Here is a 27,813-nt window from a genome sequence, read left to right as displayed (position 1 = left end):
AGTTGAAATTGTCTGAAACTTAAAAAAGAATGTCTTGCTGAAAGTCAGTATTATGACTTTCATATAGTTGAAATGAATAAAATGTATTCATTGTTTTGAACCTTTCCGGCTACTAAATGAAGTTTTTATCTTGAAATCTGCAACTCTTATTTGTGGCAAAATTCAGGAAAAGCCAACTAATGATTTATTGATTGTATGAATAACTACTTGCTTTCCTTGATATATTGGTACCTAAGTTTTTTAAAAGTTACATACTCAGATGGAGAGAGTTGATGGAAAAAAGAAAACAACAGGCAGCCTATTAGTGTATGTGCAATCCTAGAGAAAACTGTTAGATTTAAAATACATGTTAAGTTTTACCTCCCTTTGAGTAACTTATTTTTACTGTTTCTGTCCCCCCAAATAAGCATTTGCTCATTCTCTCCTTAATGCAGTTTTGGTCCTGTTTAGGAGCATGGAATAACTGTTCAACAGCATGCTTTAGAGAGAAGGACACCAAATATTAACATATGCACACATATATTTTACATTTTATTAGTAATATTTTTTCCATTCCTATCAGTAGTAGCAGGTAAACTGCAGAGATCGTTTGAAGAACCCACATTTTAAAAACACATTTCTTTCTAGGCTGCTGTGTAGTTTGTTATTGGGCAGTGGGCTATACACAACCTTCTGTCCTTTGGGGTCATATTAGCCAGACAAGCTTTTGTTCTAAATATGGAAAATAGAAGTGTTTGCTTCTAATTGCTGTGGTGGGCTTAACTTCAGAAATCTGAAAATAGATCAATTTCCTTTCTGGTTTTCCTTTTTGTTTTTTTTTGTCAAATATTACAGCATTCCAGTAAGGCTTTCTAGAGGTGTAAGTGCTGTCAGTGTTAGGGTTATATGTAATAGGTAGTCAGTTTTGGAAACAAGTGCTGGGCTCACCCATGTTTACTCTCTGTTAGGAACCCTGCTTTCATTTAAGATCCTCTGCTGCTGGGGAAATGAGAACAAGGTGGACTTAGCCCTGAAAGCAAATGAGGGGAGCTCATTGTACGCTGCCTGGGCAGCCAGTGTGTCTAAATATTGTGGGGGAAGGCTAGGAACTGCTTATTTGTGACTCAAACCAGCCTAAACTGGAATCATCCAGTTTGATTTGGCTGCTTGCCACCTCCCAGAGGCTTGCTTATTCTGCCAGAGTTTTTGCCTGGGCTTCTGCGCGGTGACTGGGCAGGCTACAGGGAGGAGCAGCTGGAAGTGGCTGCCAGTTAACCGGGTTTGTTCCTGGGAGGGGAGGCATTTCGGGCACAGTAAGGAGCTGAAGACTAGAAAGAAGCTGACGTGAATTCTCATTTTCAGTACATCTTTCCATTATTACTCCCTTAACAGCTTTTTGTCTCTTGCCCTTCTGCACCTAATGCTTGAAAAACAGCTTCTGCCATACAGCTGGTTGGGTGCATCACAACAGGGGCTGCATTTGGTAACAAAAAATTTGACTAAAATTTTATTTTACTAATTAATCCTCAAAGTTCCCCAGGAACTTTGTTTTTATTGCAGTTAAGTTAGGCTGTTTGAAATAAAGACTGTCTCTCTCATACCCTTTTTGTTCTTTACACTTGGGTCCTGTTGGGATTTATTTTGGTTTGATTGATAGGTAAAAGGAATGAAAATTGATTTAGAGTAAAGTTGTGACCTGGTATCTTGTGAATTTTAATTAAATCCTGATGTAACTTTTTAAAATGTTGATTCATAAATTAACGAAAAGTAATTCAGATTAAAGCCCTAAATAACAAATTTTAAAACAGAAAATGCTATGCCAAATTGCATTTGTTTGTCTTGGAAGCAAACTCTTGAAAACAAACAGACAGACAGACAAAAATCTCGCCCTGGCCAGATGGCTCAGTTGGTTAGAGCATCAACCCCCTGCATCAAAAGATTTCGTTTCAATTCCTGGGCAGGGCACATAGCAAGGTGGGTCTGATCCCCAGTTGGGGTGCATATGGTAGGCAACAGGTGGACGCTTCTCTCTCACATCAGTGTATCTCTATCTCTCCATCCCCCTTTCTCTTTCAAATAAAAAAAAAAAAAGTACTGTGCTTCAATTACAAATTTTTAGTGTTGTGCTACTTTGTGCATAACAGCCTCTTTCTCTATTTGCCTCTTTGAGAGATAAAGGAGTTAAGTGATTAAACATGGCCTTCATTCCTGGTAAGAGAACACTCAGAAGTCATGAAGAAATATTAAAGCCACAAGTAAAAGAGTACGTTTATCTTTTGTCTTTCTGGACGTCAGGTTTATGTAGAACAGGTAAATTCCCACAGCCTCGCTTGTGTTGTAAACTTTTGGAGTGAGATTGAAACCTATGTAGTATTTTTTACTTGGGGTAAAAGTTGACCCAACAGTTTGGGTAATGCTGTTCTTTTCCTTTATCCTTTTTGGGTTATTACTTGGAGATTTTCTTTGGTCATTCTTAGAAACCATGTTATAATTTCATTTTGTCCTAGACAAGGGATCATCCATGCACAGAAATAAAGGAAAATGTAGTGTTCTTATTTTATTTATTTTTTAAGATTTTATTCATTTATTTTTAGAAGGAGAGGAAGAGAAGGAAAAAGAGAGGGAGAGAAACATAAATGTGCAAAAGAAACAATTGCTTGCCTCTTGAATGCCCCAAACTGGGGGACCTGGCCTGCAACCCAAGTATGTCCCTGACCAGGAATTGAACCAGTGACCTTTCACTTCACAGGCTGTCACTCAATCCACTGAGCCACACCAGCCAGGGCTCATTTTAAAATAAGTTAAAAATTAGTATTTTCTGAAGCTCAGAATTAGCCAGACTTTTATGATAGGTACTCTCCCTTAATTTTTAAATTTTAAATCTGTCTCTTAGAGTACAAAACCTTAGAGTGGTTGCCTTTATTCTACAAAGGGTGGTTTTGTGATTGCTTCTCCTGTGAGAAATGGAAAGAGCACCATCTGGTAATTGATTTACTTACTTAAATTATTAGTCATTCATTAAATTGTATGCTACTAGAGTTTACTAATGCTAGCAGTTTTATAAAGTCATCTCAGTAGAACATCCTTCTAAAATTGTTTTGTATGATAAGTGAACTTTGTCTTTCCAGGTAGACAAAATAATAAGTGAAATGTATTTTAAAATTAACTAGCTAGTTTCTCTTAAGAATCTCAGAGTCATACTCTAAAAAATTTTTTCTCTTTTTTAAAGATTTTATTTATTTTTAGATGGAGGGGAAGGGAGGGAGAAAGAGAGGGAGAGAAACATCAGTGTGCAGTTGTCTCTTGCATGTCCCCCACTGGGGCCCCAGCCCACAACCCAGGCATGTGCCCTGACTAGGAATTAAACCGGCAACCCCCTGGTTTGTAGGCCTGCACTCAATCCAGAGTTTGGTAGGAAAACATTATATATATAGCTCAATAAAATAGGGTTGGACATATTTAGAATTTGGCTTAGCTAATAACCATTTGCGTTTTTCTTAATGAGTAAATGAAAAATTTTTTTTTAACTTTGGTGTAATCCCGAGCAAGGGATGGTGGGCTTTTTGTTTGGTTTTTAAATTATCAGCAAAGATAGTTTTTAAAGTTTAACACAAGTATCCTGGAAATATGTTTCAATATTTTTTGTTAATTCCCCTGTACTTTTTCTTTAAGATCTTATGTATTTTTTGAGAGAGGGAAGGGGAGGGAAAAAGCAAGAGAGAAACATCGATGTGCAAGAAAAACATTAGTTGGTTGCCTCTCACACGCCCCCACCCAGGGACTTGGCCCGCAAACCAGGCATGTGCCCTGACAGGGAGTTGAACTAGCGACCTTTCAGTTCACAGTCTGGCACTCAGTCCACTGAGGCACACTAGCCAGGGCTCTTCTGTACTTTTAAAGTGGAAATTTATGCTTGTAGGAATCATTTTGCTGACTTGTTAGAGCTGGCTGGAATTACAGTATAATGAGAAGTACATGTAACTTTATCCAGATAACACCTTGACATTAGTTTTCATAATGGTTTTTATGTATACCATAACCATTATTTTTAAATATGGTAAACCTCTATAAAATATTACCTCTCTCATAAATGACATTTTTCTTAAAGATTTTATTTACTTATATTTTGGAGAGAAGGGAAGGGAGAAAGAGAGGGAGAGAAACATCAATGCGTGGTTGCCTCTCTTGTGCCCCTCTACCCGGGCCTGGCCCACAGCTCAGGCATGTGCCCCAACTGGGAATCAAACCAGCAACCCTTTAATTTGCAGGCTGGCACTCAATCCACTGAGCCACCCCAGCCAGGGCTATAAGTGACATTTTAAAAAATTGATTTTAGAGAGAGAGGAAGAGAGAGAAACCAACCAGTTGCCTCCTGTGCAGTCCCGGACTGGGAATTGAACCTGCAGTCTTTTTGTGCACAGGACAACACTTCAACTATCTGAGCTGCCTGGCTAGGGTGTAAATGGCATCTCTTTAAGCATTGTAGTGGCTTTAACATGGTCTGTTATTTAAAGGAAGATAGGCTTGTTTATTGGGGAGCTTTTTGGTTCTAGAACTAGGTTACCCAGTTTTGAATGCACTGGCCCCATGTGGCTAATCAAGCACTGGAAACTTGGCTAGTTTGTGTACTAGTACAGACCCATTTGATAACATGGATGAACCTCAAAAACATGCTAAGTTTGCTCTGATTGGTGTGGCTCAGTGGGTTGGGTATCATCTTTCTGAGCGAAAGTTTGGTGGTTTGATTCCCAGTCAGGGCACATGCCTGGGTTGTAGGCCTGGTCACTGCACGGGTTGGGGACATGCAAGAGGCAACCACTCGATGTTTCTCTTTCTCCCCCCCTTTCCCTCTCTCTGAAAATAAGTAAATCAAATTTTTAAAAAAACATGCTCAGTAAAAAAAAGTTTGTACAGAAGCCCGCATATTATATGATTCTATTTCTGTGAACTCTCCATAATAGGTGAATTTATAGAGACAGAAAGTAGATTACTGGTTGTCTAGGGCTGTGTCTGGAAGAGAGTGGGGAGTGGTGACTGCTGATAGGTTGGAGGTTTTTCCTTCTGGGGTGATGTGGCCGGACTAAAGTTACATTATGATGACTATTGTGTAACTCCATGAACATACTACAGTCACTTGTATCCTCTTAAATGAGTCAATTTTATGGTGTGAAATTACATTTCAGTAGAACTGTTTTAAAAAATATACTGAATTTTGAAGATGCAGCAAAAATATTTTATGTCGGCTACATGTTGAAATACAGGGTCCAGCACAAGGAAGGCCTGCTTGAGTGTGGTTGGTAGGGTAATAACGTGAGTGTAATAATTTATAGTTTTAATTTGAACATTGCACTTAAAATTTTATATGATGTGTTTAAGTGTGATATCGTTATGTTACAGAATTACATGTTTATGCTTTTGTAATAAATGATTTTGTAATTAAAAAAGGGTGTTATTTTGCCAGACCCTGTAGTTTTTAGTGTATTACATTTAATAAAAACAGTAAAATTTACCTTTTTTTTTACTTGTTAAAGTGTGGCTATTTAAAATTTCTTAATTACATTTTTGGTTTCTATTAAATTTCTGTTGGACAGCATGCACTGTTCTAGAACCAAGCTCTATCAAGATAGGATGTCATGAAATAATTTGTAAATCTATTTTGGTGTTTTTCATTTAGTATAAAGAAGACTAGAATCTGTTATTTTTATTAATTCTCAAGACTCTTCTCTTTGAAATTCTGGATCAATGGAAAAGGTTCTTTGGGACTTCTAAGCCTAATGTATAGATCGAATAACCTCCAGATTCCATCTTTATTTGGTATTAAGCTAAAATGCATGTTGGTTTCCAGAGCGGCCAAGGGAATGTCTTAGTTGTTCAAAACTTTAATCTCTAAACCCTTAAATAAATTAATTAATCCCTAAGAAAAAAATTAAATTATTTTAGAGTAATTAAAAAAAAAAAAACCTTTGATCTGAAGGTAATTTCTAAGTGATGACCAGTACTTTTGATAGAGATTTAAGATGTGTGTAGTAACATAGACTCAGATTCTGATGTTGGAATTAGAATAAGACAAACATTTAATAGACATCTGGCTTCTAGACATAATTTCTATAACCCAAATGGGGGACTTCTATGATTCTTGAATGTTAATTGTCAATGGTGGAGGGTCACACTAGCTTCGTGAATGTTCTGTATCTTGATGGTTAGAGCCATTTGGGCTGTAGCTTTTTGTTTGTTTCCTCTGGCAGAAACTGCAGGGTTGTTGTTTAAGCAGGAGGATTTTAGGCTGGAGTTGCTTAGTAATTTGAAGTCATTAATAAACAAGTTCACTAAATAGTAGATGGCTTTAGTAAACTTCCTGGTAGGGAGTTCATTGACCTTAGAACCTCTTGGGTCTGCAACTTCCTTAATAGAGAGTTTGTTAGTGGAAGATAGAAAACTTTTTATTCTGGATGGGAAGGAGATAATATCAGCACCAAAGTTAAATTGGAAAAAGGCAAAACCCAAAGTTCAAGTTTACTTGTGGGTTTGGTGAAGGTTGAGTAGTTGTATGTAACCACTTGGAATAAATAACATGTTTCCCTTGATCTGTATGCCTTCTTGGTTTATGCCTTTTGAAACATTTTAGTTGTTCATATAAGAAGTATATCTATGATTTTGCATACTTGTTCAGTTGAGAGAGTGAGAAAATTGCATGGTGTTAATAATTGACAGTTTAGTTTTCTCCTCAGTTTGTCCCTGGATTAAGGCATCCCATGAACGTTCTAAAGGCTGTACTGCCACACAGACAGATTTTTTGTTCCTTAGGCAGACCTGTTGTACCTGCTTATTACTTTCAGGGACCATGCGTGTTTGATGCTTTTTGCTTTGAGTAACAGGTTTTCTAAGTTTTAAGAGTTTGCTAAGAATGTAATGACTCTGTGGGCCAAGATTCTTTTGAACACAGTGAAAATAAGTAGGAAACTGATTTTTTCACTTTGAATTTTTTACTATGAATTTTGTACTCAGCAAATCTATCTATACGAGAATCTGTCATATATTTGTCCCCCAAAACCTGAACATAAGATGATAAACACTTTGTGACTAGTCTCTGATAGTTCATCATCTTACTGTTCTTAAAGTTAAGTAGGGAATCTTAGGGCTCCACAAAGTTCACCAGAAAATAGGCCTCATATTTGTTAGTAATAGATTAGCAAGAGCATAGCCACCTTCTTTCTTTTTTGCTACTGTTATTAGAACAATAGGTTTCAAAACCACCAAATTTCATTTTTTAATGCTGAAACTCGTAAGGCTTTATTATTTTTTTAAAATTGTGGCAAAATATATGTAACGTAAAATTTATCATTTTACTTTTTGTTAAAAAATTATTTATTGTTCAAGTAGTTTTCTGACTTTTACTCCCATCCCAGTCCACCCCCCAGCCCACCTCCCTCCCGTTTACACCCCCCTTGCATTTTGCTTTTTTAAAGTTTGCAGTTCAGTGGCATTACGTACATTTACTTTGTTGTATGACCATCGCCACCAGTCACCTCCAGAACGTTTTTATCTTCCCACACTGAAACTCTGTATTCATTCAACAACTTCCCAGTCTTCTGTATCGCAGTCCCTGGTGGCCACCCCTGCTCCTTTCTGTTTTTATGAACTTGACTGCTCTAGACACCTCATAAACAGAACCACACAATATTTGTCATTTTGTGTCTGGCTTGTTCCATTTAGCATACTCATTCGAAGATTCCTCCATGTTGTACCAAATGTTAGAATTTTCTTCTTTTTTAAGATTGGATGATATTCCTTCAGGTTTTGAGGTGAGGTAAGTTTTCATTGTCTGGCCAGTCATCCTATAGATTAACTGTTTTCTTATTTCTTTTATTTAACTCAAAGACAGAGAAAAGCTTAAAAACATTGACTGGTGTGGTTCATTGGGTTGGGCATCATCCCACAGACTGAAAGTCCCCAGTTTGATTCCTGGTGGGGGCACATGGCTGGGTTGCAGGCCAGGTCTCCAGTTGGGGGTGTGTGAGGGGCAACTGATTGATGTTTCTCCCCGTCTCTTTCTTCCTCCCTTTTCTACTCTCTATAAATAAATAAGTAAATAAGTAAATAAATCAGATCTTAAGAAATTAACAGCCTCTATAATTGCATTCCAAAGAATTACTTGTACATAATCTTCTGTGAGCAAGTTCACCTCCTATAGCATATTTAAACTCAAATTTTAAAAAAGATTTTATTTTTAAAGAGAAGAGAAGGGTGGGGAAAAAGAGAGGGAGACAAACATCAATCAGTTTGCCCCCAGGTGGGGACCTGGCCCACAACCCAGGCATGTGCCCTGACAGGGAATCAAACTGGTGACCTTCTGGTTCACAGGCTGGCGCTCAGTCCACTGAGCAACACCAGCCAGGGCTCAGCTCAATTTTAAATGGTTATTTCTGTCAAAATAAGACACCCTTTAAAAATAATCTTTAATAATTTTTTTCTCAGTTGTGTAAATTATTGGACTTCAGAATAGGAAGAGAAATAGAGCCAATTATTTTAATTTTTGTGTTAGAATTTACCACCACGTGACCATGAACATTAAACCTGTTTTTCTAGAAACCTCACCTACCTATGAAAGTAGAGCCAGTACCTGTCGAAGGCTTAGATATGCTTAATAATTATAAATGCTCAAATTCAAGAAAAGTTAACTTCTGAGGTCTAGATTTTCTTTTTTTCTTTTAAGGTCTAAATTTTCTACTGTGCTTAGAAATTCTTAGGAAAAAAATTTTTTTTTATATCAGCATTGAAACTGGTGATGGGAAAAAGAAAAATTAAAGCTCGAAGATCATGATTCTTTTTCTTTGTCAACCTTTGTCTATTAAGGGAAAGCTTTTCTCTTTTTACTTAGTTAATTCAGTTAATCTTTTAAAAATATTTATCTGTTTGTTTGTTTGAAGAGCGGGAGAAAAACATTGATGTGAGAGAGAAAAAGCGGTTGGTTGCCTCTCAAACACACCCTGATGGGAGACCAAACCCACAACCCAGGCAGGTGCCTGACTGGGAATTGAACTGGTGAACTTCCGCTTTGTGGGAAAATGCCCAGCCAACTGAGTCGCACTGGTCAGGCAGTTGTCATCTTTTTTCTTTTTAAATCAGACCTTTTTCCATTAGCAGTTATAGTAGAGTCCAGTAGTGCTTTCTCGTTTCTTTCACACTGGTTGAAGAATCAGCAGTTAGAGCTGACTCATTTCTGAGGACCTTGACCTGGATAAACCAGGTGGGAGACCCCTTGATTCAGCAGAGCCTCGCTGACAGAAAGCAGCAGATACAGCCTATTGCACTCAGTGGTTTGGAATCTCTTGCCTTTTTCTAAGAACAAAGAGAAGAAGAATCACTCACTCTATATTTTCTTAAATCGTCTTTGTGTGTGTTAAAATGACATACAATTTACCATTTTAATCAATTTTTAAGTGTACAATTCAGTGACTTTAATTACATTCACATTATTGTGCAACCATTACCACCCTCAGTCCCCAGAACCTTTTCATCTTTCCATGCTGACACTGTGATCATGAAACCGCTCTCCCTTCTCTTTCCCATCCTCTGGCAGCCACCAATTCAACTTTCTGTCTCTCTGATTTGACTGCTCTAGGTACCTCATATAGTTACTTGTCCTTTCGTGATGGGCTTATCTCATGTAGCATAATGGTCTCAAAATTCATCAAAGTTGTGACATATGTCAGAATTTCCTTCTATTTTTAAAGGCTGAATAACATTCCACTATATGTTGATAATGCCTTTTGTTTATGCAATCATCTTTTAATGGATGCTTGGATTTCTTCCACCATTTGGCTATTACACTTGCTATGGGTGTTGGTGTACAGCTGTCTGTTCAGGTCTGTTTTCAGTTCTTTTGGTTATGTACTCAGAAGTGGAATTATTGAATCATAAGTACTTCTGATTTTTTGAGGAATTGCTATGCTGTTTCCATTTTATCTTTCTGCCAGCAGTGCCCAAGGAATCCATTTTTTTCTTTTTTAAAAAAAGATTTTATTTATTTATCTTTAGAGGGGAAGGGAAGGAAAGAGGGAGAGAAATACCAATGTATGGTTGCCTCTCGTGTGTTCCCTGCTGGGAACTGGCCTGCAACCCAGGCATGTGCTCTGATTGGGAATTGAACTGTGATCCTCTGGGTCACAGGCCCACGCTCAATCTACTGAGCTACACCAGCCAGGGCTATTTTATTTATTTTTAGAGAGAGAGAAAGCGGGGGAGAAAGGAAGAGAAACATTAATGTGAGATTGCCTCTCATACACCCCCTACTGGGGACCTGGCCTGCAACCCAGGCATGTGCCTTGACTGGCAATTGAACCGGTGAGTCCGGCACTAAGTCCACTAAGCCACATTAGCCAGGGCGAAATCCAATTTCTTTACATCCTTGACAATACTTGTTATATTCTGGGTTTTTTTTGTTTGTTTGTTTGTTTTTGAGAATAGCCATCCTGACGGTGAAATGGTATCTCATTGTGGTTTTGATTTGAGTTTCCCTAACAATTAATTATGTTGAACATCCTTTTATGTGCTTTTACCCTATTTGTATATTTTCTTTGGAGAAATGTCTGTTCAAGTTCAAAGGGGCCCATGTTTGCATCTGGTGGTGATTTTTTTTGCTATTGATGCATGTATCATTTAAAAAAAATCCTCACCCAAGGATATGTTTATTGAAATTAGAGAGGAAGGGAGAGAAAGAAAGAGAAACAGTGATGTGAGAGAGAAACATTGATCGGTTGCCTCTAGCATGTGCCCAGACCTAGGTTTGACCTAGGATCAAACCCACGACCTAGACACTTGCCCTGACTGGGAATTAAAACCCACAGCCTTTTAGGGTACAGGGTGATGCTCCAGCCAACTGAACCATCCAGCCAGGGCTATATTACCATTTTTTAAGGTAAACTTAAAGTGTCCTGAAGTTATAAAATAAAAAAAAAATGCATTAAGCTCTTTATGTAAAATAGAAGTTTTACTAATTTCTTCTGAACATGGTATTTTGGTAAGGAAAAATTTGTGATACTAAACTACCACCTTAAATCCCTAGGTTGAGGGTAAAGAAAGCTATTATGCTAAGAACTGTTTTAATGTGAATGGAATACTTTTCATTGACGTAAAACCTTACTAAGAATATGGATAGCATTACTGTATATTTCATCCATCATTTGTTTAAATTATAAAAGTTTTGTTCACAAGTACTTTGGCCCTGTGATTGACATAACAAAGCACATATTGTAAGAAGTTATTTAGTGTTTTCTTTTTTGTCATGTTTTCCAAAATTGAGTGACATCAGAGTGTTTCGGATCCCAGCTTCCTCTTGAGTATAATTTTCACAAGTTGGTCTTTTTTCTTCATTTTTTTCCCTGTGAGTTTTGGGGTTATTAAAAAAATATATATATATATATATTTTAATAGTTTTGTAGTCTTTTTTTTTTAAGATTTTATTTATTTAGTTATCTTTAGAGGGGAAGGAGAGAGGGAGAGAAACATCAATGTACGGTTGCCTTTTTTGGGCGTCCCCTGCTGGGAATTGGCCTGCAGGGGACTGGCCTGCAGCCTAGGCATGTGCCCTGACTGGGAATCGAACCACGATCCTCTGGTTCACAGGCCTGTGCTCAATCCACTGAGCTACATCAGCCAGGTCAAATATTTTTATAAAGTGATATATTACTAATGAGGAAGAACAAGTCACTTTAAGGATCCTGTGTGTGAATTGCAGCCTAAAATTAGTGTGTTGGATTTTCAGAAAGGGAAAGCAGTCAAAGAAATAACGTAGGCATCAACTTTGGCACTATTGACGTCTGAGGCCAGATAATTCTTTGTTGTGGGGCAGTCCCCACAACAAATTATAATGTATAATGTCCTGTACATTATAGGATGTTTAGCAACGTCCCTGGCTGCAATTCACTAGACAACACTAAGCCTCATCCCCACTTATACTTGTGACAGTCAAAATGTCCCTTGAGGAGCAAAATTGTCTCCATGGAGAGCCTCTGATGTAGGTATTTAGATGATAGGATTAGTGAATGAAAAAATAATGCATCCAAAGACTCTGGACTTTGTTAGACATTTAATTTTTTTGGTGTATATTTTAATTGTGCTTTTTGCTTTCACCCTAGAATTAAATTAAAAAAATTTTTTTTGTTTAGAGAGGAGGAAGGGAGGGAGAAAGGAAGAGAAACATTGATGTGCAAGAGAAACATCAGTGTGCCTCTTGCACGCCCCCAACTAGGGACCAGACCCACACTCCAGGTTTGTGCCCTGACCACTGATTGAACAGGGGACCTATCAGTTTGCAGGATGACGCCCAATCCACTGAGCCATACCAGTAGAATTATTTTTTTAAATCACCTTCCCCAAAGTTCTAGATAACAGGATCCATGAAGTAGTTTTGTTTTTATAGATATCGGTGATTTTTCAGTCAGGTTATTAATATCTGTCAGTTACATTTCTAGTACCTTAGTTACAACAGCCATCATATTTCTTAAATAATTAATGATTGAAGAAGGACTTTGCAGTTTGTGACAAAGAAACTTGCATTTCACTCCCAGATACTGAGTTCAGTTAATACCTTTATTTTACTGAACTTGGTATACTTTCCTAGGCATTAATTTCAATTCCTTGCGCAATTCAAGTCAGTAATTTCTTGGAGGCACATTCATATGAGCCTCCAAGCATTCATATCTGGCACCATATGAGGCTCCCTGTTTACAAAGATGAATCCATTGGACCTTCACATGAATAGTTATGAGACAGAATGAAGGCATTTGAGATAGACATTGTAGTAAAACCAGGCTTAGGAACATATAGTTAAGAAACCAATGAGTGCTATAGGGTGGGATATGGATGTCAGGAACAGCTACAAAGCAGGAGGTTAATATTAGAGCTAATTCCTTGAAGGCAGGGCAGGCAAGGATAGACAGAAAGGTGCCTTTAACAGTAATAGGTATGGACAAGAGCTCTCTTTTGTTAGATATATGCTAGGCAGAGTGCGAAGCATTTTATAGTCATAACTCAACCATAGCCCCTCACAAGTGGTAGGTATTATCACCATCTACAATGGGAAAGTTAAGGATTAGAGGGGAAGTAATTTATCTAAGGACTTGTATCTGATAATTTTTATAAAGGTACCTGATGAGAATCTGGTTTAATGTTCTTGTGTGGATAGATCATTAGTGGATAGGATAAAAGTGTCATGACAAGGGAATGAGAAGGAGCAGGTAGAAAATGAGCTTGGTGTCATGTTTGTAAAAGCTCCTCTCCTTTAATGAAGAACATGGATTTTATCCTCCCTGGCTGGTGTAGCTCATTGGATTGAGCGCGGGCCTGCGAACCACACGATTGAGGTTCGATTCCCAGTCAGGGCACGTGCCTAGGTTGCAGGCCAGTTCCCAACAGGGGACTCACGAGAGGCAACCACACATTGATATTTCTCTCCTTCTATCCTTCCCTTCCTCTCTAAAGATAAGTAAATAAAATCTTTAAAAAAAAATAAATAAAAAGAACATGGATTTTATCCTATAGATAGATATGGTACTCGAGAGCATCAAAGATGGATGGCATATTGGAGTTGGGTGGAGAGTCATAGACCCCTGGAATCAGCAGGACCTTTGAAGGCAGAAGGTCGTGAGGTCTGGTAATCCACTAGGGAAGTTAAAATTTAGAGAAGCAAAATGACGTGCTTTATAGACCACACAGTTGAGTATTTCCTTCTTGATTTTTTAATAAAATAGACTTAGTTTGGGTTACATCAGAAGTGGCAGAATTGAGAATGGAATTGGAATCATATCAGGCTGTCTACTAAACTCTGGTGTTTTGTTTTTTAACTTTCTGGCTCAGGACTCTTACTTTCTTAAATTATCAAGCTTTTATTTATTTTAGGTACTATCTATTGATATTTGCCATATTAGAAATCAAGACTTTTAATTTGAAGTTTTTTATTTAATTCATTTGACATGACTCTTTTAAAAATTTTAATAGTGTATTTGAGCAAAAATTAATTTGAATTGGTCAATACCAAACCAGAAGTGGTTAGGAATGCTCTACCCACAGGAGCTGGGGAGATGACTTACAGAGAAAAAGCAGAAGCAGAGCAAGAAAATCACTTGATTGGTTGGAATGTAAGCTGCTGCCTTATTTGGAAAGTTCTAACAAGGTGTTTGTGATCGGCTGTCCTTGGCTTGATTTCTTATTTTTTACAGAGAGGATTTTCCTTTATCATGTACTATTTATTTTATTTATTTATTTATTTACTTATTTAAAAGATTTTATTTTTAGGGAGAGAGAGAGGGAGAGAAACATCAATGTGTGGTTGCCTATGGTGTGCCCTACACTGAGGACCTGGCCTGAAACCCAGGCATGTGCCCTGACCGGGGGATCAAACCAGCAACCCTTTGGTTCACAGGCTGGCACTCAATCCGCCGAGTCACACCAGCCAGGGCGATCACGTACCATTTATTTTAAATATTTTATTTAATTATTTTTTAGAGAGGGAAAGGAAGGGAGAGAAACATCTTGTAGGTCGCCTCTCACAGACAGACCCTCAGCCTGGGACCTGGCCTGCACCCAAGGCATGGTTCTCGGACTAGGGCTCAATCCAGTGAGCCACACTAGCCAGGGCTGATTTCTTAACCATGAGGCATTTTACTCACCTAGGTTTTGGTTTGCTTCCATCGGCTGCTAAGGTATTAGAAGCACATTAGTCTAATAGAGTCCTTGTTTAATTAATTTAAGAACTCCCCCTTTTGATCATCCTCTTATACATGAAAGATTAATTAAAAACTGGTGTTAGTGCCTCTCTTGGTCATCATTAGTTAAGTTTTTGAAGTCTTTGTCTTGTCATGACACTCATTGGTTATGATGTCATATCCCTGGAAGAACTGCTTTTGCTGTTCATCTTGTTGCTCATCTTGTTTCTGTTTCTCCAGCGCCATGAGACCATGTGATGGCTGTGAACACAAATTTAAGACCCTTGAGAGGATATAGCCATTAGGGAGACAGACTATAGTTGATGACTGTCAGTTGGATAATACCGAGAGACTGAAGTGTGCTCTTCAGTCAGGGTTCCCTGTGAACCAAACCAATTGGTTCAAATAAATAAAAAATGGACCTAAAGGAGCATCAGCCTGTTTTAGCCCGTTCACTAATTTCTTGTATTTGCTACAATACCAGAGGCGTTGATCCAGGTATAGTAGGAGAAGCTATTTGCTTATGGCCCAGACTTACTGCTTGTTCAGCCAATAAGTAATCTAAAGCAATTTTGTTATTTAAAACCACCTTGGCAAACAATTCTAGGGATTTTGGCTCTAGTTATGGCCTTAATGGTAGATTTAATGAGAGTTTCCAGAGTTAAGGAGCATTATCTGCCTATGGATTAACAGGGAGAAAAAGTAAGTAGCCAAAGGTAAAAGGCGTAAAAGTTTCATACTGAGATGAAGGTCTTCATTTTGGGAGAACTTTCCACTTCAAGATGCTGTCTGCTTTTGGGGAGGAACCTCCCCTAATCAATTTTAATTTTAGATCTTCAGCTAGTATGCTGTAACTTTTAAAAAAACCAAATAGATGAGTGTCATGATTTTACCTTATTTTGCAAATCTCTTTAATGTCTAATTTTTAATAAGATATCTAGATTTTTATAACTACTTCTGTATTTAAACCGTTATTATACGTGTGTGTGAAGTCTATGAAGAAAATCTGACATCACACAGATATGTAATTGAAATAAGAAGGACCTCATAGAACCCCTAAAAAGACCCTGGGGACCCTGCACAGGTCCTCAGACCACATTTAGAGAACTGCTGCACTAAAAAGATAGGATTGTCTTGAAAATTTGGACCTGTAAACTGGATATGCAGAGATTCTTACCTGATGTGGTGATGCATTTAGGAAATGACATGATTTCCATCCCCGCTCATTTGATGGAAGCATCAGGGGCAGTTGGCACATTTTGATTTGCATAAGCCTGATGGAAAATCTGTGGTTTTTGCATCTTTTCCCCCTTGACTCCAGCTTATATATTGATTATGTAGAGAGAAAACAATTATTAGCTCTCTGATGGGAAGAGAAGAGAGGTTGTTAGCAAATTGTCGCTTGAGATTATGTATCTTTTTTAAACAAATGGGCTTTCTTACCTGTTTTAATTGCAAAGTTTTCTGGTTGCTTTAATTGCTCCTTTAAAAAAATCCATTTATGCCAGATTTTTTCTCTACTTAATTTGGTTAAATTGCTTTTTAATCTCCCAGTTAGAAAAAAAACAGTGTAAATACATATTTAGGGTAATCAGATGCTTGCAAATAATATAGGAATACAGATGTAGAAGCCAGTCATTGGCTATTATTACTCTTGTATGTGAACAAATATTATCTTGAGTCATCTTAAATAGTATACCCAGTGTCTTGACATTTTCAATGTTGAGTCAAATGCTCACTGTAGTTCTGTGCATAAAATGGCCGTTGGAACAGGAATAGTTGATTGACACTGTAATTGTGCTTAAGAGAATCCTGGCATCCCATAATCTGATTATCAAGAATTGTTATGCAATCAGTTGCTTATTCTCTTTTTTTTATTATGGAAATTTTAATCAGATACACATTTTAGTAATCCTAATTAAAAATAAGTAGATACAAGAAAAATTTCAGCCTTAATTGTCTCATGCACTTAGGGGAAAGTATAACTAGGTTCTTTTAAGTTGTATTTCTATCAAGTTCTTTATGATTTAGAACTTTGAGTTGATATTGAAGATGTAATACTGATATGGTCAGGTAACTGTAAAGTCTGCTTTCTTAAAACTGTTAGTTGATAACACATCATCACTGAGTTAATAAATTTATATTGGAATACCTTCTGATTAACTGTTTTGGCTTTCAAGAAACAACTAAGTACCATAGATCACATGCTTTGATGAGCTATGTGATTCTTTAGTGAATATGAAAATAAGAATTAAAAAAATAAGATGGACACATTTGGGCATTTGGGCTTTCTGTCAGTTTAATGGGACTGAGAAGTATTTGCAGGTCTAAATTTGTGCCCTCATGTTGATTTAGAATCTTAAAATCCCTGGTACATTTAATAGATTATCTTGGAAATGTATATTGCAGTTTAGTGAACTCACAAGTTGTATAATTTACCATTTAATAATTTATTTTAAAACCTTTCCCTCTTCTAGTTACATCTTCAAATTGTTCAGCAGATAATTCTACCAGTTAAACTTTACATCTTGTTTGGTAGCAGGAGTTTCCCAAGATTGTGATGACATTGACAAACCTAATTTCTGTGACTGTTTGGCACTTTTAAATCATTGTTGTAGTTGATTGCTTGCCTCCCTTCATTTTTGTAATAGACTTACACAGAACTTTGTTTTTGTTGCCTCATCAACCATATCAAAAGCTAGAAATTCTTCTCTTGACTGTATTTGTTTACTTCTTTACCCACTATTGCTAAGAAATTTTGGTAGTATCATAACTAAAGTATTTTCGTCGATGGTTATTTACTCATTGGAATTAAGTTAATAAGTCATATAACATTCTATACTCTAGTTATTTTCTCTTGGGAGGCTTTTATCCCCAGTAGTTTGTATTTTGTAACTCACCTATCACCTTTGTGCTCTCACTGGCATAGGTTTATTTCCCTATGTTTCAAACTGTAACCCTCTGATAACCTCATGAAGTTTTTATTTTTTGTGATAGCAGGTGAAAACTAAATAAAAATGCTGTGTGAATTCTAACACCCTGTTTTCTTACAGCATTTATTTATTTATTTTTTAAAAAGAGCAACAGCAAATTTGTCTCAGGTCTTAGGGCTTGATTTATTTATTGGGCTGAGTATGAGAGCTGTAGTCTTAGCTCAAATGACGCAACTCTCAGGTCTTTCCTCTAGCGAGTGTGCTTAACCTCCCAGAGTTATATAGAGGGAGGGCTTCCACAGCAGGGAAGGCGAGGGTGGGAACCAAAATTTCAGGGCGGAAAACTACAGGAACCTGTAAAGCTAGCAGATCCTGTATATAGCTTTTTATTAATCTATTTGAGAAGGCTGTAGAAGAACTTAAAACATAGCAGTTTTATACATCCAGTACTGAAGAGAATTTTATATTTCTCACTTAGTTCTGAGGCATAAAAAGCTTGTTTAAATATCTCTCTCTTAATCGGACCATGTTGGCAATATTTTCTCCTGTCTTTCCCCTGCCTCCCCATTTGAGGATTGGATTAAACTGAAGAGTTAAATCAGTTCACTTTCCTTGACTCTCATCCACATTGTTCACAAAGAGCCTAAACTAGTAGTATTATACTATCGGAAATGTTAAAAAGGGAAATTATTTTGGATATTTATGTTTTCCTAAAAATTGACTTACCCATAAGGTGGTGGTAGTGGTGGTAATAATAGTGACGCAGCATTGAGTGCCGGCGTATTACAGACTCCGAACCTGTGGGGTTTTCATTTTTATTCTTAGCCCTATGGGATAGATACTCCCTGTTATTTCTATTTTACCGATGTGTAAACTGGGCCTTCAGTAAGAGATTAAATGACTTGTCCAAGAATACATGTTTGTATATCTGAGCTAAGATTTGAATTTCTCTCTGAATCAAAAAACCCATATATCTGCTATTGTGTGGTTATTACCTTTAAGTGAATTGTGTTTATTAGTCTTATTTTAATTGGTAAAAATTACTCACATTTAGCATGGAATGAATACATTTGTTTCTAGGAGGCGTGGGGTAGTGAAAGATCGTTACTTTTGCCTCCACATTCTCAGGCCCCTATTCGCTGCCTTCTGCTCTCCCTGAAGGTACAGTGTGAAATAGATGTAGAGAAGGTAGGGCGTCCTGAAATCTGAGACCTAAAATTTAGACCTTTTAATCGTTGCCACTTGTTGATTTGAAGTTTTTGTATGTTACAGGTTTGGGGTTTTTTTTTGTCTTTTTACTAAAGTTTCTTTTGCCCTTCTGCAGCACTGATTCCAGCAGTAGTTCAAGTGACGATTCCCCAGCCCGGTCAGTTCAATCTGCAGCAGTCCCTGCACCCACTGCCCAGTTGCTTTCATCCCTGGAAAAAGATGAGCCCCGCAAAAGTTTTGGGATCAAGGTTCAGAATCTTCCAGTACGCTCTACAGGTAAAAACTGTACCTTCCTCTCCGCTGCTGTTGGGGAATGAGAGAGGAGCAACTTGAATTCTGTGCTTTGTAGTGACAACAAGCTTTGTTTTTGTGGTCCATTAATACTTAATACCATGTAAGAAAAAGCAAATGATTTTATAACTCATTATAGTATCTAGGTTGTTGTGTATATAGATTTGCATGTTATTTTATTTGTAGTTATCATACACATGCATGTATATATTATACACATATGCATACACATATTATACACATGTAGATTGTGAATTTACACATGTGCCTACACCCACAAAGATTGTATGGCGCATGTTTTATACAGGAAGGGTGGTTTATCTTTGCATAAATATGCTTGCTGGATTAAATATTTCAATATTTGGGGAAATCTGGTGTGATGAAATTGTAGAAATATTATTTTCAGTTGGATTTATTACATTGCTCTGGAGTTCTATGTTATGTGAAATAACTTTGGACATAAAATGATAAGGAACCCATTTTAAAATACTTAGAATTTGAATGAGGAAAATCATGAAATAAGAGGAAAGTCTATTAAAAAGTTGTCTTTTCTTTACTCCTGATTATTTTTAATTGCCAATTGGGTGTAAATGCTGTTATTCCTAAATGATGCATATTAGTATGTAAACAGCATACATATGGTCAAACCAAAAAAGACCAAACTATGTCTTAGCTAAGTACATTTCAGTGATTTATTATTTTTTAAAACAGCCTATAAAATCTACATACCAGGTTTGTGAATAGACATATTGAGACACAAATATTGACCACCTTTTGCTTTAGGTTAGTTGATAATTTAGAAATGGACATGGAAATTTGGCTTGTTGTTCTATGTAATTTTAATTTTTATAATGAAGCAAATTAACACAGGATCCCATCCCCACCCCCACCCCCACTTCCAGATGATATGATTCATCTATAAAAGGCCTCAGAGCTGTTGAGGGTGTTGCATGCCACTTCCCACAGACTTTTGTCCTTGACATGATGCTGGGAAAGGTAGAAGTGGCTTTCCCTCTAAAGTCTTTAAAATTCTTACATATGTTTTCATGTATGCAAAGTTTTTATTATGAAGGTTTTAAACATAACCATAAGTAGGAGTAGCAAAATGAATTCCCCTTACACTATACTCAGATTTTTAAAAAATCAATACATTTTCTAACACTGTTTATTTCAGAATTATACAGTAATATCCAAAATGCTTTTTAGAGGTATTTTATTTGAAAAGATACTACTTTAATGCTAAGGAAAGTTACGCTAATGCTTAGTAGTTTATTGAATTGTAACTAAATTAGAAAATAAGCAACTTGTTTTTATTTGGGGATTTAGATACAAGCCTTAAAGATGGCCTTTTCCATGAATTTAAGAAATTTGGAAAGGTGACTTCAGTGCAGATACATGGAGCTTCAGAAGAGAGGTATGGTCTGGTATTCTTTCGGCAGCAAGAGGACCAAGAAAAAGCATTGACTGCCTCAAAAGGAAAACTTTTCTTTGGCATGCAGATTGAAGTAACAGCATGGATAGGGCCAGGTAAGAGGCAAGGAAGCTGAGTTTTAGTGTAATTTTTACTCTAGCCTATGAAAGGGCAACATTGTATCGTCTAAGTGAACACTATTCCAGCTTTATCTGTTGACATACTTCCAGTATCTTCAATTTTAAAAAACGGTTACATTTACCGCTCAGCTTAATATACAACATTGTTTTGGTTAGGGGAGTAAAAAAATTGTCCTGTTTGTGTAAGAGAGAAATGCTGATTCTTAACAGGAGGCCAAAAGGTACAGAGTGTAGCCCCTTGTTGAATCCTGCCTTCCCAAAAGGCTTAAATTGAGATAAGGAGGTGGTTCCTAGGAGAATGACAACAGAATTATCCTGAATTGAGTTTGAAAATAAACTACTTGGCATATGGATTTGAGGGACCGGTTAAACCAGTTTTATTTGTATTATGCCCAGTACAAATTAGATCTGTTATTCTAGCTTTCATAACCTTAAAGATACTGACAAAGAAGCAGGACTAAGTCTGCTGAGTGTGACCCATTGCACACTTCAAGGGGACATTTTATTAACTTGAACCTGCCTATTGTAAGGCAGGAAGTCTTCTCAGGCATGGCTTGGGCAGTGTTTCTCCTGTTCAGAATCACCAGTAGTGCTTGTTTAAAATGCAGGTTCTTTTACCCCCCCCATCCCCCCTCACACACACCACACGTACTGGTTCAGCATTTGCATGCTCAAGTTTGGGAACCCCTAATTTAAGGGAACTTGTGAATGAATTTGTAGAGGATAGAAAAGAAATATTAAAATTATACAGTCCCATTATGTAACTGAGACAATTAAACTTTAAGACTAAGCCTTTGAGTAGAATTTGTATGGTAAACATAGCTTATTTTGTTGGAATGTTCATTTTATTTGACAATTAAGAAGAGGAAGAAATAGAATTTCCCTGATAAGAGTGTGTGAATGTTATTTGTGTATTAAAATAGTCACAGAGCCCTGACTGGTGTGGCTCAGTTTGCTGGGGGGTCTGTCTTCCCACAGAGCGAAAGATTAGGGTGTGTGTGTCTGGGTTGCAGACCTGGTTGGGGCACGCGCAAGAGGCAACTGATCGATGTTTCATGCATTGATGTTTCTCGCCCTCTCTTCTCTATCTTAAAAAAAAAAAGCTGGGGGCATAAAGGTGTTAGAGTGAATACCATAAAATGTGCATAATTTGGCGATAAGCACAGGAATTCAAAAGAATGTTATCTTTTCAAAGGAATTATAGGTTATGTCTGTCATGTTCCCACCTCTCTTCCAGGTTTGAGATGTACTGCCCTAAGTTATACTGGACTAAGAGCAGTTCTTATTTAATAGTTTGGGGTTGTATTTAGAATGTCATATATTCTTGAGGAACTGACTTGAGAAATATTTAGAATATTATAATCTATATAAGTTTTTAGAGCCATATATTACTAAGTAGTGAGGATCCAATTGAGGGGCATTATCAATAGCTGACCCTCTATCGACCCACTTGATCTCCAAGTGGTAGGGCTAGCTGAAGATTTTTACTGTAAAGCATTTTACCTAAAACCCAGTATTTAATTGGGTTTTAACCTCCTAATATTGAAGATTTTGAGAAGTTTGGTTGGTTCAAGCGTAGGAAAGCTGAAGGTAACTTCAAGATGGTACAACATGAAACTCTTATTTAATGGCATGTTTGAAAGCAATCAAATTTGAGTGTAGAGACTTGGTTGGAATTATGCTGTTGGGTGGTTTATCATAGATGTTTTGTACTGAAATGCATGGAGCTGATTGCTTCCTTAGGTCAAGGACCCCTTGGAATTAAAAAGATCCAAGTCCAAGAAACCCAACTCTGCAGTTAGACCCCTGGCGGCTTCTGAGATTGTGCTTCTCACTCTTGTGCACAGCATTACAATCCCCTAAACATGAAATTGCAGTATAAAAGAGCTTTTTCAGTGACACGTAGGAATTAAATTGGTGATGAAGGTTAAAATTTCTGAGCTATTCAGTGGAAATGAAGCCATTACAGATTTTAATGGTTGCAAATCATGCTTTATCCTGCTGATTTTGACTTTTGGAGTACAAACCTCAAACCTCAAGATGTGTCTCAGTTTATTTTTTCTTTTTAATTTTTTCTCCCTTTTAAAATGAAGCATTCCTCAATGTGTGCCCTCTGTTAGATAGTTTTAAGAAGACCAAGTCAAGCTTGAAATGATGACAATGTAGAGACAGGTGTGTGTGTGAGCTGCTGGCAGTTTCTGGGTCCTCCCAACTCTGAAAGTATGTGTTTTTTGATAACACTGTTACCAGATTAAGTTGAGCTACCATTAGAGCTATCAAACTGGAATCAGGAGTGAGATGTATTCTGGCTGAGTTCACTCAACAACTCAGAAGTTGTACCTTTTTAATGCCAGTATTGTTGATACCATCGGTAAGGTTCAGTAACTGACTGAAACACTTGGTTTCAGTCAAGCTTATTAATACTAGCTTTTTGGATGGCTGTGTTTTACATTAAAAAGGGAAACATAAAGGCTGCATTATAAACCTTGAGTCATTTAGTCTTTTTCTGGTTGTCATTGAGGTCTGTGCAACACCAAAATAAGATGCTTCATAAGTGTTGCTTCAATCAGTTTTTATACATTTATTATTCTTGTATTTAAAAATGCTGTATTTAGCCCCAGCTGGTGTGGCTCTGTGGATTGAGTGCCAGCCTGTGAGGTGAAAGTTCACCAGTTGGATTCCCAGTCAGGGCACATGCCTGGGTTGTGGGCCAGGTCCCCTGTTGGGGGTGTGGGAGAGGCAACTGATCCACGTTTCTCTCCCACACTGATGTTTCTCTCCCTCTCTATCTCCCTTCCTTCCCCTCTCTCTAAAAATAAATAAATAAAAATCTTTTTTTAAAGTTGAAAGTAAATTAAATAATGAAGTTGAGCTGTTTTTAGCTGAGTTTCGTATATAGTTTTTATACTGCACATTGAGAGCCTGATACCCAATTTTGGAATCTAAGATTAGGCTAAAATGATTACCATTTTTACTGGGGTTTAAAATCTGTTTCTGTGTTGGTGACTATTTTAAAAAACAAGGCAATTTTATCAGGTTGAAATTTAGTCCACTTTTCTATTTTAAAAATCAAAGTGTTACTTTCCCATACTTTTGGGGATAAGTTTCTTAGCCTTTGTATTCCTCTTTTGCTTTGGAGTTAAGAAGAGGCATATATTTCTGAAAGTGTGTATAATTTTTCAAATTGTATGAGTATGCAAGCCAAATGTTTCAGAGGTTTTCTTTCTTAAATGTTGATTATCCCCATGATATGTAAGTACACATCAAAACATTCTTTTCTGTCTTTATTTTGCCCCTATCCCACTTACAGAAACAGAGAGTGAAAATGAATTTCGCCCTTTGGATGAAAGGATAGATGAATTTCACCCCAAAGCAACAAGAACCCTCTTTATTGGCAACCTTGAAAAAACCACTACTTACCATGACCTACGTAACATCTTCCAGCGCTTTGGCGAAATTGTGGTATGTTGATTTTCACAATTAAAAACAGTTTTAGATCTTTGTCATAAGATAAAGCATAGTACAGATTATATTTGGAAATGTGACATTTAGATGGTATAATGAATGTTTTTCTAATTTGCCTTATGTGTTTTTACTCTTGATCCCATTGGAAAGTATTTATGGGAAAATATATACTTATCTTTATTTTGTTTACATATATATTTTCCTCTCCATTTTTCCTGTTTCAATGCCATCTGTAGTCCCGTGGATTGAAAGGGGAATCCAGAAGAGAAAACATGTTTGTAAGAAAGAAGCGGTAGATCAGTGTATGATTATTGTGTTAGCACCGTGCTCATAGAAAGTACCTTGGGGATTGCTAGAATGTGGATCTCATGCTGGAAGCTCAGTTCTATTTTGAAATTTTAATTAGAATCACTTTTTATATTATGCAAGTCATACTTAGGTTTAGGAGTAGAAAGGATTTTTCTGTTCCCTGTGATGCAAAACTTGAGGCAGTTTATAGTGAAAATAGTGCGGTTGCAGCTTTATGCCCTTGGGATAAACTGTTTTGTTTTGTGTTTGAAAAAATAGGGAAATTACTTCTTTCTTTTCTAGACTTTCTTTATATTAATAACAAATAAATTTCTCTAGCATATTTGTACTTGGAGAGTTTAAAAATGTTTTGGATAGGAATAACTATTAATCTTTCAGATGTGTTTCTGTCCTTTTGCAGCACACTGATTGAAAATTGCTGTTATAAGCAAAGATCTTTATTTTTTTTTAATGATATAATCTAATCTTATGAATAAAACATTTGTGCTTGTGACTGACTTTAACCTTGCCTCACAGGAGCTAGGGGCAAGAGATAAAAGTGGTTGGCAGAAAGTAAAAACAAAGAGAAGACATATATTTAGAGAAATAAACCAGCAAAACATTCATTTACTTTTTTTTCCAATTATTTTGATTTTTTTTTAAAGTTCTATTTGTTTATGAGCATAGTAGATACTCTAATTGTAGCTCTCCTGCTTACCTAGATGAGTGACTTGGAGTTCACATTTCTATTTGGACTTAAGCTTTTTCTGTCTTTGGAAAATGATCTATTAATTAATTTTAAAAAATTTTATTGACTTTATTGGGCCATACTAGTTAACAAAGTTATACAGGTTTTAGGTGTGCAGTTCCACAGCATATCATCTGTACTCTGTATTGTGTGTTTGCCACCCCAAGTCAAGTCTCCTGTCTCCATGTTATTAATTAATGTTCTGTTTGGCATTCATGAGTCTATGACTTGATAAAATTTTCACTCTACTTTCATTCAGATGTAGCTGCTACTTTAAATTTTGGAGGAGTATAAAAAGTCGTATTTGGGCACATGGATACATACGTTTTCATCACCAGGGCTGCTAAACAGTAGTTACTGTATTTGAGAGCTACTCTTCTAAGGTGGACATATCAGTATTCTGTTTGGAAATCATAATCCGATCATGTTTGCAGTTGCCCATGGTTGTCACTGTTTTAATGAAACGCAGACTTTGGGAAAATGGTCTGCTGCTTTTTGATAACAGATTATGCTATAACCAGAACCTAATTAGTGAGTCTACGCAACAATATTCTTGGAGACTGTTTCTCTTCAGTAGAGTTGTCCTGGGTTGTTGCATTCTACATAATAGTGAAAATTTAAGTGAATGTTCATTTACCATTACTTACAACAATTTTGAGTATAAATTATTGCTTTTTAAAGGACCCATCAGACAGCTTTTAAATGCATCATTCAGTTTGCTGTTTCAGGTTTTGATTATTGGCTTATGACTCTTAAGGAAACTTAGATAAACATGATACTCTGCAGTAAATTGTCCAGGTGGGTTATTGTTTAAACATGAGTGGTCTCTCTGGACCATTTTCCTGTGTAAGCCAGGTCCCCCCCACCATCACCACCACTTCTAACTAGGCAGGACCAAGAGATTTGAGTTGTAGTATAGTTGCTCTTTTACAGAGAGCTGCACATAAGGATTTCATGGTAAGTAATTACAAGTGCTGTATTATATAGTTTTTTAGACTATTTAGTTTTATTAAGATGTACAATTTTAACTAAGAAAATGATTTGGGGGAGTATGACTTGAGAAATATATACCTCATAGGGACTTGGTTTATTCTGATTTATATTCTTGATGAAAATAAATTTCTAATTATTTCTGGTATCACTAAGTGGTATCCATTGGCCTTTCCAGGATATTGACATAAAGAAAGCAAATGGAGTTCCTCAGTATGCATTCTTGCAGTACTGTGACATTGCTAGTGTTTGTAAGGCTATTAAGAAGATGGATGGGGAGTACCTTGGAAATAACCGCCTCAAGGTAAAAAAATTTGCATAAGTTATTGTACTGTTACAACTTTTAAGATTCCGAGTTTTTTGCATATGTCTGGGTACTTAAAATTTTAGTAATACAGTTAGATAACCATAAAAGAGATGCAATTCTGCATCCTCATGCTTGTTATCTTATGAATTAAGATTTGCCGATCCAAGCAGGATTACTTTTTTTACAGGTTTTTACTTGATTTAACCAAATGTCTCCCACTTGAAATGTTGGTTTGACAAGATTCCTGTGGACGATGGGTTTTCTCAGAATTCTGTAGTTGGCAGTGGGGGAGGGGGTAAATGCAGACAACTGTACTTGAACAACAATAAGATAATTTTTAAAGAGAATTCTGTAGTTGAATAATTGGTGACTTTACTAATAAAAATTTCGCCTTTTCTGATCAGCTGGGTTTTGGAAAGAGCATGCCTACAAACTGTGTGTGGTTAGACGGGCTTTCTGCAAATGTGTCGGATCAGTACTTAACACGACATTTCTGCCGATACGGGCCTGTGATAAAGGTAGGTGGGACATTTTGGTGTATCGTTTAAGTTTAAAGCTACCTTTGACTGCCTTTTGTTGGTATTCTGTCCTTTCAGTCCCTATTTCTAGTGCCTGCTTTTTCTTTTCTTTAACAACTCATACATTAAAATGATCTTTTCCAAAATTTGACCTAGAAGGGCATTTGCATCTCATCTACATTATTAGCTTATGATATGAATATTTTGAACCAGCCAAGATGATTAATTTTGAAACTTATACGCATGGTACTGTTAAAGAGAATGTTTCTTAGAGATTTTTATAATTTTATCTCACATCAAAATCAGATACTCTAATTATAAGTGTCTGTGTTCACACTGATACGGAATCAGCCTCAAGTTTTTAAAAATGATGGTTTCTTTAAAGGGGCATTCACACAACAGAATATTCATCTAATCAATGTAATACATTGTGTATGTATGTAACACACCCACAAACATAACAGGAAAAGGGTCTCTGGGCCCCATTCTTTTATGAAAATTAAAGATAAAGCTTTAACTTTTTGATAACAGATTTACTTGGTAGTGGACCTGTTGCATAATTTTGATATTTCTTTATATGTAACTTTTGTTATCTGGAGAAATACATGTTAAAAGTGTTAGTGTAAATAAAAATCCAACAGCTTTAAGGTGGTAGTGCTACTTATGAGTAAGCATCACTAAAATTTTTTGTTGATTCAGTACTCTTTACATTTTTGTCTCTCTGACAAGAATATTACCTTATTTGAGCCAAAACTAGAAGAATGCTTACTTGAATAGAGCCTGTCCTCAAATAACATTTTTTAAAATTGTTTTGTTTCGTCTTTTACTT

General features: G+C 36.6%; 1 protein-coding gene across 1 annotated transcript in view; it reads left to right on the top strand.

Annotated features, from left to right (window-relative positions):
- Nucleotides 1–27,813, top strand: part of SPEN (spen family transcriptional repressor) — a 72,755-nt gene that overhangs the window by 28,618 nt on the left and 16,324 nt on the right. Inside the window, exons 4-8 of the mRNA XM_037146093.2 lie at nucleotides 18,942–19,102; nucleotides 20,444–20,644; nucleotides 23,979–24,130; nucleotides 26,338–26,463; nucleotides 26,871–26,984. Of these exons, the coding sequence (XP_037001988.2) occupies nucleotides 18,942–19,102; nucleotides 20,444–20,644; nucleotides 23,979–24,130; nucleotides 26,338–26,463; nucleotides 26,871–26,984 (754 nt within the window). The remainder of the gene's footprint in view (nucleotides 1–18,941; nucleotides 19,103–20,443; nucleotides 20,645–23,978; nucleotides 24,131–26,337; nucleotides 26,464–26,870; nucleotides 26,985–27,813) is intronic.

The sequence above is a fragment of the Artibeus jamaicensis genome, unplaced genomic scaffold (assembly GCF_021234435.1).
Source record: "Artibeus jamaicensis isolate MK-2021 breed Jamaican fruit bat unplaced genomic scaffold, CSHL_Jam_final scaffold_847, whole genome shotgun sequence".
NCBI lineage: Eukaryota > Metazoa > Chordata > Mammalia > Chiroptera > Phyllostomidae > Artibeus > Artibeus jamaicensis.
Note: the sequence above shows the minus strand (reverse complement) of the source record. Positions and strands in the feature narration are given on the sequence as shown.